Source organism: Pseudophryne corroboree, chromosome 8 (genome assembly GCF_028390025.1).
Source record: "Pseudophryne corroboree isolate aPseCor3 chromosome 8, aPseCor3.hap2, whole genome shotgun sequence".
Classification (NCBI taxonomy): domain Eukaryota; kingdom Metazoa; phylum Chordata; class Amphibia; order Anura; family Myobatrachidae; genus Pseudophryne; species Pseudophryne corroboree.
In genome coordinates this window covers 451,072,357-451,086,147 of record NC_086451.1, presented here as the reverse complement: position 1 = coordinate 451,086,147, position 13,791 = coordinate 451,072,357, and the positions used below count along the sequence as shown (strand labels likewise).

The following is a 13,791-nucleotide window of genomic DNA, read 5'->3' as shown; positions in this document are numbered from 1 at the left end:
CACACAGGAACCACTATTGGTATATTGATGTGAAGAATACGAAAGCGGATTTCGTCCGAAGATCTGCTTTGTCATGAGAAACTCAAATACGGTGGCTTGGAATACAAGGCACCCAAATATGAAAACAAAACCTTTGCCGAAGCACCCTTGCCGAAGGCAAGGCTAGAAGAAAAATGTTTTCCCAAAGTGAGAAACTTAATTCTCATTTGTTGTAAAGGTTCAAAAAATATGAAACTTAATTCCCCTTTGTTGAAAGGGTTCCAAAATATGAAAACTGTAATAAATCTGAACCCAACCTCAAATCGCCTGGCGCTGTAGGTGGGATAAATAGAGTCTGAACTTTGGTGACACCTTGTAGAAAGATGTTTACAGACGCAAATAGAGGCAAACGTCTTTGAAAATACGTTTACCACACAGATACCTGCACTGTTAGTGCAGATGAACGCAGTTTTCCATCCCATCCCGTTTAACAGAATACGGGTACTTGAAGTATGATGTTGGAAACTTCCGAGGTTTACAACCTATGTAAGCACACAAAATGTTTTAATAATGAGCTGCCTTAAGCGGCTTACTATTTCGTTACATGGTTGGTATAACCGATACTGTAATGCTCTATTTTTTTTTTTTTTTTTAAGAGGGCGGTTTTATGGAACGTTTCACGAATTTGCGTGTCATCCTTGCGCAGGGGCCATGCTAATCTTCTCTGTATCGTTCCAATTTTAGTATATGTGCTGCCGAAGCGAGCACTGAACCCTCACCCCGTCAACCGCAGCTGCGGTACATAGATAATAGGTACATAGGTAACTATGGGTAAAAGAACGTTCCCTGATGTAACAGGTTGGACGTATTATGAGCGGGCCAAGATCGTGTGCAAGTATTCCTTGAAAATTCGAGAAGCAAACTTCTCTGAAACCCATGAGATACCACCAGTATGACTGTGACGAACTGTCTTCTGATCCGTTTTGGCAACGAAGAAAGAAGCGGAAATTGGTGAAGCCAGATACACGATGCTGAATGACCCCATGAATGTGATGTACACATACTGAGCTTTTGTAATTGTGGCGAGATGCCCTCATGTATACTTGAGGGTAACCCCCTTCTGTGGACTCACATCTGAAACACCTCTGGATTTAATGTCCAGTTTTTAAGATCCAAACCCTGACGGGTGAGATCGTCTGTCTAACAGATGTCCACTCACGGATTGATATTTTGACATTTTCACATAATGGCGTTCTGAGCCATTGAAGATTTGAGTTACCTACCGCCTTGCCATGCGGCTTATTGGTTCTCATTGGTTGTTGAGTATGCAACTGCCGTTGCTTTGTTTGACTGCTTAAGGGCAGCGTGAGCCAGGTATGAAAAACAAAATTACATGAAACTCACGGTTGTTCCTCTCCACAGAAATCTTTAGTAAAAAGTGAAAGATTTATTTGTTCTGAAGAGAAACCAGAGTCTATCCCTGGTCAGACTGAAAGCGATTTATTGCATTGTAAAATGCACAGAGTTCTAGGACATTTATCTATTGCATTGTAAAATGCACAGAGTTCTAGTACATTTATCGACAGCAATCTGTCGTGTTTTAGAACCTTATAACGACAAATCCTGACTCTCTGTGACTGTCATCCAGAGTATACGCACCCTTGTCCCTTTGTGGGAAAAGCGAATGAAGGGTGGCGAACTAAATTGAAAACACATCTTTATTCTTAATAAGAGAATACACCAATGTACCGCTAGTGTAAGTGTACTTTTGTTGTTGCTGGTGTAGTAGGTAAAAGTCTTTGAATTACCGTATTTATAATCTTACCTAGGAATTGACATCGTTTAGACAGACTTAGATGTGATTGTTACTTAATCTGCTACCGCAGTATACCTTAGTAGCGCAAGATATAGGAACTTTGTTGATACATAGTTCTTATGTGAGATGAGCTATCATTCCAACATCACTTTGGTAAATACAGGAAGCGATAAGCAACGGTAGAAATGAAATGGTTAATGGTTGCGGCGATTTGCAAACGCTAAAACCTGTGATGAAGAAACCGGACTGGGTAAATACGCATTGTGAAGATCAAATGCAATTATACAATTTTGTGTCTTCAATAAGCAAAAACTAACTGCAGAAAATCCTTTTTCTAACTGTAGTAAATGACTTGCTGATTGATATTGGAACGGAGCTGTTTGATTTTGCTCAAACAGAGGGGAATAAGTAACTTTGACTCTGTTGGTGTACTATTGCCTGGTTTATAAACCAGCAAAGACTAAATGACAACCTGCCAAACCGTTCGACAGAAGCAGTTTTGTACTCCAAGCTGTAAATAGCTGAGACATATATGAGTTGAAGTCATGAAACCTCGCAAATGTAACATGAAAAGACGCACTTCCACAATTGTAAAAGAGGTCATCAAACCACTGGCTTGCTGACTGTAACGTCCTGTATATGGAACGCTTCAAGAATTTGCATGTCAACCTTGCGCAGAGGCCATGCTACGCAGGGGCTTTGCTAAACTTCTCTGTATCATTCCAATTTTGTGCTGCCGAAGCAAGCACTCGTTACAAGGCGTGACTGTTTTTTATAAAGGAATAAAACGCTGTTACAAGTAAATTGTATGCGCTAATGGCAGAATATCCTAAAGGGATAAAATGTCGTTACACATATATCAAATTTAGGAGCAAACAAGCTCTGGCCTTGTCGCGCGTAACTAACGACAATGAAAGTAACCGGCGTTAGCAGAAGCTTTACAGATATACTCTGCAGCTTCTTTTAACCGTGATCGGCATGGTTTTTTTCTAGTGACCCAAATGTATCTGTGGTTTTTATAATGTTTGACAGAAACGCATATACCAATGGCGGATCGCGTCCTTTTGGAAACGATTATTTATGGTTGTCCAAAACCCCGCACTATCTGAGTGCTGGACTAATGTACCCTTCTCACTCGTAGTTATCGGTGTGAGATTTGACATAGAATCGTGCATTAAATTATAAGACTAGTGAAATAAACACTCTGGTACCCAAAGGAAAATTGTCACTTTGGAAAGATTGTCTTTTGTTAGCGCTGGCGGAGTTATTCTGAGACTCCGATTACCGCTGTTTTAACTTGAATTGCCAATGTTAACATTTTTAGTCTGCACTAGAGCCTTATTCGCTATGTATACAGACATCATAATAGGCAACAGACAGACACTTGCACGCTTAATAACATTACTATATGGCATATATATCTATATATATATATGTTATTGCTGAACAGCATATTTATTAGGAACTAAAGTGTTCTTTATGTGAAAAGCAGTTCACATGGGCATGAAACCCGAACCAAATTCCTACTAACACCCCTGCGCCTTCTGGTGGCTTAAAGATGTAGGGCAGGAATGTTCTAGAATTATCCTGAATTAAAAATTCCACTAACACCCCTGCGCCTCCTTGTGGAGTAGAGGTGTATGGTCTGGAATTATAACTGGAAAACCAGCAATGATTAAAATGGCCGTCATGCCATGCTTTCCCAGAAAATCACAGTACAGGTTACCTGCTGCAGTTTTAATATAGGCTTAATAGCCTATTATACAGTTACTATGCTTAATAGCCTATTATACAGTGATATGTAGGATACAGTAAAATATATGCAATTAGTCAATTAATATGAACACTGCCTGCAGTGTTCTTGCAGCCTTAACCAAAAATAACAGAAAACATGGTTAAACTTGCAATAGGGTATCCACTGATAACCTATTGCCAGGCAAAGCCTCATATATATATATACAAAGTGTTTACACATATAATCACAGTTCATACTGATATTATAGAAAGTTCTGCCAGGCAAAGCTTCATTATATATTATATATATAAACTTGCAGAAACATATAATACACAGTACACAGCTACATTTTTAAAGTGCTGCGCTGCTTGTCTATTTTGAACCCATGCAGCCTTTGCTGCTGCTATGGGTATTATTCCCCCTCCCCCCCCCCCCTGCATCCCCCTGTTACCTGCAGCCTACGGAGATCGGGTGCAGGGAGAGCAGGAGAGCCTGAATCTAGCACCGGGGAGCCGTCCGGCAGCTGCTTCCTACAGCAGTATGCGGTGCCTGTCTGGAAGAGTGGCCGGCGTCCTTTAGTGACATGCGGCCGCTCTTTAGTACAGGGGAGTCTCGGCGGCGTGTAGCGGTGCCGGGCCCTCAGATCAGTGAGAGCGGTCGTCGTCTGAGTGACCTGCGGCCGCTCTGCTTAGTTGAGCGCAGGGAGAGTCACGGCGGCGTGTAGCGGCGCCGGGCCATCAGAGCAGTGAGAGCGGCCGTCGTCTGAGTGACGTGCGGCCGCTCTGTTGAGCGCAGGGAGAGTCACAGCGGCGTGTAGCGGTGCCGGGCCATCAGAGCAGTGAGAGCGGCCGGCGTCTGAGTGACGTGCGGCCGCTCTGCGCGTATAATGTGAGGGGAACTTTTAACTCCTTTTCCCCAACTATCAGGCCAGCTATCTGTACAGTATAATACACACAGCAGGGCGGCAGCGTGAGCTGACCGCCCTGACACACATACCTTGCTTTCCTGGCTGTGACGAGCTTCTCTGTGTAAGCTACGTTTCAGCCTCCAGCTTCTCCCTTCTTCCAGCTCTTTGTCTCATCCTGGCTGTAATGGATCTTCTTTCTGTAAGCTCCGTTCAGCTTGCAGGAGACAATGGCTGCCTGTGGCTGTGAGGGTGCTCTTTGTGAGGACCGACACGCCATGCGCTTGCCTTATAGCGCCTGTGGCTGTGAGGGTGCTCTTTGTGAGGACCGACACGCCATACGCTGCCTTGCAGCGGCACCATCCCGGACCCAAGTTTTTCCAGAACTGGGACGGACAGTGTAAAAATTAAAAATAAAAATAAAAATAAAAATAAAAATCTTCTGAAAAGTGGCCATTGCCACAAGCCGATGATCATGCTGTGAGCACCGAAAAAACACTGGCAAAGTACACTGAGGTACTTGGGGATATGGAGGGGGGGAGAGTCCTAAATTTGAATATTCAGTGCCTTTGGTCGACTACGCCCGTCCATATCCCAAGAGTACTCCAGTGACCCCTAGTGGATGATAAAGAAATATTCTCCGGCTGTCTCCTATTCCGACATTGTGGATTCTAATGTACAGGATGCTGATCTAATCCCTGTATGCCCCGACTCTCCTGCAGTCCAGCCAAAAACCCGTTTGGATTTTCTGTCATCCTCCGTTGGAATTGCTCCTAATATCCTCTGCTGTCTACATTCTGACTGCCTCGACTGTGCTGTGTCCTTTGTAGTTGTTGGGGTTGTCTCTCCTGCTGCTATGCGGACACCGTGTAGCGTGACATACTATTGCTGGATGGAGCTAACGGTGCCCTCTCCGAAAATCCATCCCCTATCTCTTTGGTTCGCACCAGGTCTGGGGGATTTGACTTTTGCATTCTCTGGACATTCCCCTACTGATTGTTGTCTGTGCTGGACCAGGTTTTTCCTTTTCAGCATATCCTATCATGGTGCTGAGCCTTGGCCGGACTAATGTAACACTGTGTCACCATTGTCGGCTAAGCTTTGCTGGTGGGGATGGTTTCCATCTCCTTGTATTTTATATTTATTTTATTTCAAATTTTATTTTATTTTTATTTATTTTCTCATACGACTGTGCTATAGTGATGTTTTATGTGTAGCGGGAGGGTTGGGTCTCTGATATGATTGAATCTCCTATCTATGCTATGTATAAGTTTATATACTGCTCAGCACGCTACGCGGGAGGAAAAAGTTATGTTCTTCAGCGGGAGAGCCGGATTTAGCCTAGCTTAAGGTCATTTACTTTATTGCTCCTAATAGTTTTGTATGGCGGGGGGATAAATTGTGTGGGCCCACATGGCGCCTGTGGGCCTCTGCGTACTATGGTGTGGGGAGTCTACATATGCTGAATCGTATGCCATGTGTCATCTTGATGTGCAGCTTTTTGATGTATATTCTATATTCTGCCACGAATACTTGCACATGATACAGCATTTCTAATTTGTTTTGTATTTGTTTCTACAAAATGTAAAATCTCAATAAAAATTATTGAATTAAAAAAAAAAAATATATATATACCGATACCCGGTCGGAATTAACAAATTGGGAACTTTTAACGTTTTATTTCCCTGATTCCACGACAGATTGCCGATCATCGATTGCCGCCAACTGGCAGTTCCAGCTGGGTCAGGGGAATCGGCGCTTATACGAATGGGGGCCATCAGAATCCCAGAGAAGCTAGGTGGATCGGGGACATTCCTTGCCGAGTGTGGGCTAGGTCACTGTGAATGAATGTGTGAGGTAACTGAGATCTTATTTTGCAGGACAATATGTCTAATAAATGAGATTAGAGGAAGGGAGAAGGCGCGTTTATTGGTGCAGCGAAAGGGGGGAGGAGCCATGTTTACCAGGTTGCCACAAATTATTTTCTCCTCAGAAAAGGGCATTTTACTCTGTGACGCTGTATAAAACAGACGGCTGCAGCTCTGCGCCTGAGAACGCAGCCACTTTCACCGAAACACCCATGCAACAGATTATTGTGTGTTCATTTCAGGCCACCTCCCAGGAACGGCCAGGATTCCTCCTCGCCATTTCTGATACCTACTTTGACGTACGCAAAAGCACTTTTGGTATATACTCATGGTAACCCTTACACCGTAGGGGTCTTCCGAATATTTTGCGCATCTGCAGTATCAAATATTCCACCACCCACGTGAGCATTGGCATTGCGTGCAGTTATCGGGCACCTCTGATCAGGCCCAGTACATCCACATTCACTCCTCTACCAGCGGTGGAAGGTGGTGTCCCTTTACGCCCAACCGTACCTGTCAAGTGGTCCTTCTGGTCACCCTGTGGGCCCAGCACGGCACTCACGGAGTTCCCCTCCTTCTCACTCTTGGCGGACAGCGTGTACCAGGACTTGCCGAGAGAGAGCGGGCTGCGTTTCTCCCGGGTGAGAGAGCGCACCCAGTCCAGCTCCACCTCCTGGGGTAGGTGATGGGTCATCTCGCAGTCAGATAAGTCGGAGGACAGCAGCTTCCCAGAGGGGTCTATACAGGAGGAGACGGACAATTAGTGATTACAGAGCACATATGACCCTGGGACAGCGATGAAACTGTAATATTCAGTAGGATAGTTAAATAATCAGCCATGCCCTATTCCAGAGGTTCCCAAACTGTGTCCCGTGGCTCCCTGGGGTGCCTCGGGACACTTGCAGGGGTTCCCTGGGTTGGTGGTCCAGGACCAATTCAAATGATTCATGGTCATTATAATAGGCAAAACCAGTGCTGGTGGCTGCCAGTCATAAAATATGTGGCCAAACAGAAGCAAATCTTGTCCCTCACCACACAACTGACCCTGAGGATGACATATAAACGTGATCTACTTAATGTAATATTTCTTTCTAAATTTCTCAATAAGAAATGTTTGGCCTAGGGGTGCCGTGAAAAAAATTCTGATATTCTAGGGCGCCGTGATTCAAAAAAGTTTAGAAACCACTGCCCTATTCATTGGATACAGTTGTCTTTACAGAGCAATTCGTTCTGTGTCCTGTCCAGTGTGAGCACAGATGAACAACTCAACATCGATGATATAAAAGAATTGGTGGAAAACACAGAAGGAAACTAAAATAGAATTTCAAAAATAAGTGCGAAAAAACACGTTTAAACATTTTATTAGAGGCGGTATAACAGAATCCACATCATACATTACAAGGATGGCAAATATAGTGATATAACAGAACGGTAAGCTGTAACACAGGGGTGGGGAACCTGTGGCCTTAAGGCCGTATAAGGCCCGCAAAGCCGTTTTGTCTGGCCCACCAGCTTGTGTCAGTGAGACACGCTGCCGCTCAGTCCGGCGGCAGCGTGTCTCAGCTGTCAGGACAGGGAGGAGAGCGCGGATGTCGGGTGGGAGCGGCGGCGTGTAGGACTTGAAACCAGCCGCCGGTTCGTGAGCCAATCAGAGCTCGCGGACCGGCAGCAAATCGGGAGCCGCGGCTGCCGTTCCGCGAGCTCTGATTGGCTCTCGAACCGGCGGCTGGTTTCAAGTCCTACATGCCGCCGCCCAACATAGCCGCGCTCTCCTCCGTGTCACACCGAATCACACCGAAAGGAGCGGTAAGCAGCACGGAGGGGATGGGGGGGGGGGGGGGGGGGATCTGTATACCTGGCACTGTGAGGGGCATTTGTATTCCTGGCATTGTGGGGGCATCTGTATACCTGGCACTCTGGGGGGCATCTGTATTCCTGGCACTGTGGGGGCATCTGTATACCTGGCACTGTGGGGACATCTGTATACCTGGCACTGTGAGGGGCATTTGTATACCTGGCACTGTGGGGGCATTTGTATACCTGGCACTGTGGGGGCATTTGTATACCTGGCACTGTGGGGGCAATTGTGGATCTGGCACCGCACTATTGGGGGCATATGTGTATCACGTCCCATTTTAACTGGCCACACCCATTTTCTGGGGAGCGCGCGCCCCCGGCGCGCACACACAGTATCTCTGAGGGACAGACCTACTGGGGGGCAGGGTCATTTTTTACGTTGAGAATTTTTGTATGGCCCACGAAGGATTTTATAAATATCCAAATGGCCCTCGGTAGAAAAAAGGTTCCCCACCCCTGCTGTAACAGATAGACCTACATACATACAGCAAGGCAATCCATCTGGTCTGTGCGTGGCAGAGTGTAAAAGTATAGAGGGGCTGTGGGGAAAATGTTCATTCTTCATCATGACCTAAACCTGATAATACGTATACAGTGAAGGAGCAGTGACTCGTGTTAGCACATATAGGAAGGTCTCATGACAACTGAGGCGATGCAGTTATTTGGCGCTGTGTATTTTCGAAGGGACTTTCCGCCTTTGAGAAAACTAAATTGGTTGTTTTTACATCTTTCTTTTAATAAGAAAATGACAAGTCATTTTACAAAATATACTGCAATTGATGTACTTGTAGCCTATGTCAGACAAAGATATGTAGGACTATAGACGTACATCTAGCAAAAACTAACGGTGAGTAAAATGACTCTGGGCCTGATCGGTGTTGTGCGAATTCGCAAAGCGTCTGATTATCAATTGACTGCGCATGCGTATGGATTGTAATGTGTCTTTTTTGATCACTAGGCGGATGCAGGCTGAGTGACAGGAAGAGGATGTTTGGGGGCGGTAACTGGCCTTTTTCTGGGAGTGTCAGGAAAATCAAAGGCGTTCACAAGCGGTTTCAGGGCGGATGTGTGACGTCAGCTCCGGGCCCGATCTACCTGTTTGTATCACATTGTAGGAGTAAGTCCTGAGCTGCGCACAGACTGGAAAAATCATTAGATGGGGAGCAAGTGGTGAACGGATTTGCAGTTGGCCGACGTTTGCAAAGCTTTTTTGCACAACGTACGCAGACTTACACTGGGGCGGATTTTCACTCTGTCTGGGCGGCGACTATCTAATCGCAAACCTCTGCAAATTCAGATCTCAATTAGGCCCTCTGTATCTTTGTACATGATGTAATAGAAAAACAAATCTCCATATTACCAGCATCACTTCTGATAATGGAATTAAGTTCGCTGTGTGCACAGGGGCGGTGCCTCCATATAACCACAGCTAGACCTCGCCATAAACTCTGGATTCATTGGGCTCAGATTATCTGTTACAGGCAACCCTATCATTAGTACTGCAACTACAACAAGTGCCTAGTGTTTGCAGCCTGGAGAAGCGTGACTGGCCAGATTCTGCGGGAGAGACTACCTGCTCCGGTGCCCTAGCCTGTAACCCTGACTAAACCCTGCGCCTCAGGCACCCAGACTATAGGGGGAAACACAGAGCAACCGTAACCACGTGCACAGGAGCCAGCTCTGTGGGGGGAGGACCACCAGCAATATTGGTGCTGCCACTAGCCATACTGGTGCACGCCATCTTTCTGTCATCTCATCATTTCAAAAAGTTGCCTTCAAGGAACAACTGATCCATATTCAGGTCCTGCTGACCTTCATAATATCTCCAGGATCAGGCCCTTCTCACCAAGGAGGCAACGAAGACCCTCATCCACTCACTAGTCACCTCTGGACTGGACTCCTCTTCTCTCTCCTACTTCTCTCCACTCCAATCCACCCTTAACGCTGCTGTTTAGCGCATCTGTTTCCCCTCTGTGCCAGGCCATATGCTGGCCAGGGGCAAGAAAGGGGCGAGTACTACTTACCCAGGCCGGCAGTAGGTGCCTGGCAAGGGCTCAGGTCAGTAGGCTCGTGCTGTTCAGAGGCCGCAGTCTGTCTCCGCTACGTGACGCCGCTTTGTATAGCCCTTTTATAGCCCAGCTAATGACCTCTTCCTACTTAAGCCTTGTGAACTTCTTCAGAACTGATCCCAACTACTAAGCCTCACTCTCTTTCCCTATCAGACTCTCCAACACTTCTAACAGGCTTCTGTACCAAAACCTACCAGCTCATCTCCTAACCCACCCCTTTTGTCCTCACAGACTGACTCACCCCTGTCTGACTGCCCTCCCCTATAGATTGTACGTTCTAACAGGCAGGGCCCTCTTCCCATGTGTGTTCTTCCTATATTTACTTATGCCTCTATCTTCCCCCTATCTGGCTCGGAGTCTCTCTGCTGCGCCCTTCAACTAAGGAACAGGAACAGTCCGCGTCGGTCAGTGGCTATGGGGACTGTATTTGCTAAATGTTTCTTCATTGTCTAACATGTTTATTTTGGTATGTATCCTGCCGTATACTGTTTCTTTGCACTGTAATGTCACTGCACTTTATATCCTGTTATGTTTGCACTGCACCTGTATATGCACACTGTAAGGAGCTACGGACCCCTTTTTGGTGTCCTATATATAAAGGATAATAGTAATACTATAGACTGCTTAATACAATCACACTGTTGATGAACACTGGAGGTTGGGATGCTACAGACATGCAACATGGTTGGCACTGCGCCAGACGTCTATTCTTTGGGGGGAATCCATCTTTCTAAAGAGACTTCAACTGGGTTCCAAAGAGATTTCCCCAATAATAGTACCAGGCTGCATTGTGTGGCCAGTGAACACATTTTACAGATATTGGGCCTAATTCAGATCTGATCGCTGGGCTGTGTTTTTTGCTGCCCTGCGATCAGATAGTCGCCGCCCATAGAGGAGTGTATTTTAGCTGTGCAAGTGTGCGATGGCATGTGTAGCAGAGCTGTACAAACTGATCTTGTGCAGTCTCTGCGCAGCCCAGGACTTACTCTTCCCGTGCGATAGAATCAAGATGATCGGGCCGGAGATGACGTCCGACACCCTCCCTGAAAACGCTTGAGCCCGCCTGCGTTTTTCTGGACATTCCCTGAAAACGGTCAGTTGCCACCCACAAATGACCTCTTCCTGTCAATCACCTTGTGAACGCCTGTGCGAATGGATCCTTCGTATCATCCCGTCGATGACTGGCAAAAGCCGTTGTACCTGTCCGACGCGCCTGCGTTCAGATCTGAATGACCCCCATTGATAGGCTCTTAAATAAAACCCGCACCTAAAATGGAGTCCATACCCACAAAGCCTCCCCCAAGCATGCTAGAAGTCTGATAGTAGTTCCCTGCCTTGGACACATTTCCTTACTACGCAATCACCATATAAACTGGGAGCCACCATTTTCTAAGTACCACCGGTGCTAGAAGGGTGCAGTCGCAGTCAGGAACATGCACTGAAAGCAGCATTTCGATTGGTTCTCCATTTTAGCCCACTCTCTCTGGATCTTATATGGTGGATCCACTATTCCAGCAAATGTTAGGCCCAGGACTTCACGTGGCGAATACAAGATAAGGTGCCATTGTCCCAGGTTAGGGTTACAGTGATTTAAGGGAGAGGAACCATTTTCTTTGGAGTTCTTCAACTGATAGAAAACTGTGGAAATCCAACCCCTTTTCTTCGTTGTCAACACAATATTTAACCTCACCCTCACTTCAAGCCATAATTTGTCACAGCCACTCAATAGGACCCAACATGTGAGTATGCAGAGGGTGCCGCAGCCGGTGAGGACACCGGACGCCAGCAAGGGGTGGTGTTACCGTCACTGTTACGTTGCCCATCACTGAATGCCCTGTATATGGAATCTAGAACCCCTGAAAGCTCCTCTTATTTCAATTAATTTTCCTTGTTGCCAATTAATCATCTCTGTGTCTTACTCTCCGAAATGCTCCCATGGGACAAAGGAACTTTCCATAATACAGTTATCCGTGTCATTCCCCATATCTCACCAGATACATAGAAGAGCAAGGTGCCCAGCTCAGCGGTTTCTGGATGATCTGGGGTCAGGCTGGAGGGGTCGGTAAACCGTAGTCGCACTGGGGTCTGCTGAATAGAGCGGGGTACACCGACTTCTTCCACCAGGTGGCAGGACAGAGTTTCAGTACCAAGGACAGGGATAGCACCGCGGAGCGTGGCAGCTGCAAATAACCGTGATAGTGATGGTGACAAAATAACATACAGTACAACATTGTGACATTATTATTCTGTCCCGGCATGCTATAATATTGTTACATTATTCTGTACAGATAGAGCATAATATTGTTATTATTCTGTCCTGATACAGTGTAATATTGACCCGGCACACAGAACAAACTCGTGGCACATTTGCCACTTTTTTAAATGGACAAATCGGCACTAGGCGCCACGCGCTCTAAATGATGAAATCCATGTTTAATAATGTGTTTTACCGTGTTCTATTTAGAGCTCAATGTACAGGGGTAAAAGTGCACGTTTAAAATGTACTTCTATCTAAAGGGCTCCATACACCAGGCCGATTATGCCCGATTTCGGCACAATTCGGTCATTCGGCCCGATATATTGGGTGAAATCGGGCATTTTTGGGGTGCTTTTCCCCCGATCCGCGTACCAGTGAGCATCGGATCGGATCCCTCTAGATCCGACATATCATGAGTGCTGCACTCGCTGTATGTCGGATCCCGCAGTAAATAGATAGGATAGTAAAAGATACATTGGGGTAAATTTACTAAGGTCCCGATTTTGACCGAGATGCCGTTTTTTCTTCAAAGTGTCATCTCCGTAATTTACTAAACTCAAATCACGGCAGAGATGAGGGCATTCGTATTTTTTTGGAAGTAGTTGTAAAAAAATACGAATGAATACACCATCGGTCAAAATACGCCAGCAAATTAGTAGAACTCGGTCATTTACTAAAAAGTGCAAATCTCCAAAGAGGAAAACACTGCCGTGAAAAATTACAAATCGCAAAAAAGTGCTAAAAAAAAGCAGACCTGCTTTTTATATCCGTGATTGCATAGGCATGCAGGGATCCATGAGATCCGTGCATGTCTATCAGTGGGAAGGGGTGGGAAAGTTGTTTTTTTCACAAAAACAAATGCGTGGGGTCCCCCCTCCTAAGCATAACCAGCCTCGGGCTCTTTGAGCCGATCCTGGTTGCAGAAGTATGGGGAAAAAAATGACTGGGGTTCCCCCATATTTAAGCATCCAGCATCGGGCTCTGCGCCTAGTCCTGGTTCCAAAAATACGGGGGACAAAAAGAGTAGGGGTCCCCCGTATTTTTAAAACCAGCACCGGGCTCCACTAGCTGGACAGATAATGCCACAGCCGGGGGTCACTTTTATATAGTGCCCTGCGGCCGTGGCATCAAAAATCCAACTAGTCACCCCTGGCTGGGGTACCCTGGGGGAGTGGGGACCCCTTCAATCAAGGGGCACCCCCCCCACCAGCCACTCAAGGGCCAGGGGTGAAGCCCGAGGCTGTCCCCCCCCCCCCCATCCAATGGGCTGCGGATGGGGGGGCTGATAGCCTTTGTTGTAAATGAA

General features: G+C 46.3%; 1 protein-coding gene, 1 non-coding gene and 2 pseudogenes across 3 annotated transcripts in view; all 4 read right to left on the bottom strand.

Annotated features, from left to right (window-relative positions):
• Positions 1-13,791, bottom strand: part of TAPBP (TAP binding protein) — a 39,728-nt gene that overhangs the window by 18,166 nt on the left and 7,771 nt on the right. The window contains exons 2-3 of one of the 2 annotated variants that reach the window (XM_063938248.1): positions 12,220-12,408; positions 6,816-7,040 (exon numbers count right to left, since the gene is read on the bottom strand). In XM_063938248.1, the coding sequence (XP_063794318.1) occupies positions 6,816-7,040; positions 12,220-12,408 (414 nt within the window). The remainder of the gene's footprint in view (positions 1-6,815; positions 7,041-12,219; positions 12,409-13,791) is intronic. The other variant, XM_063938249.1, reaches the window with a different exon arrangement.
• LOC134953824 (U6 spliceosomal RNA) lies at positions 641-747 on the bottom strand. The gene has a single exon (XR_010185801.1). It is a non-coding gene; the product is annotated as a U6 spliceosomal RNA (small nuclear RNA).
• LOC134953783 (U5 spliceosomal RNA) lies at positions 1,355-1,455 on the bottom strand (annotated as a pseudogene).
• Positions 2,429-2,544, bottom strand: LOC134953830 (U6 spliceosomal RNA; annotated as a pseudogene).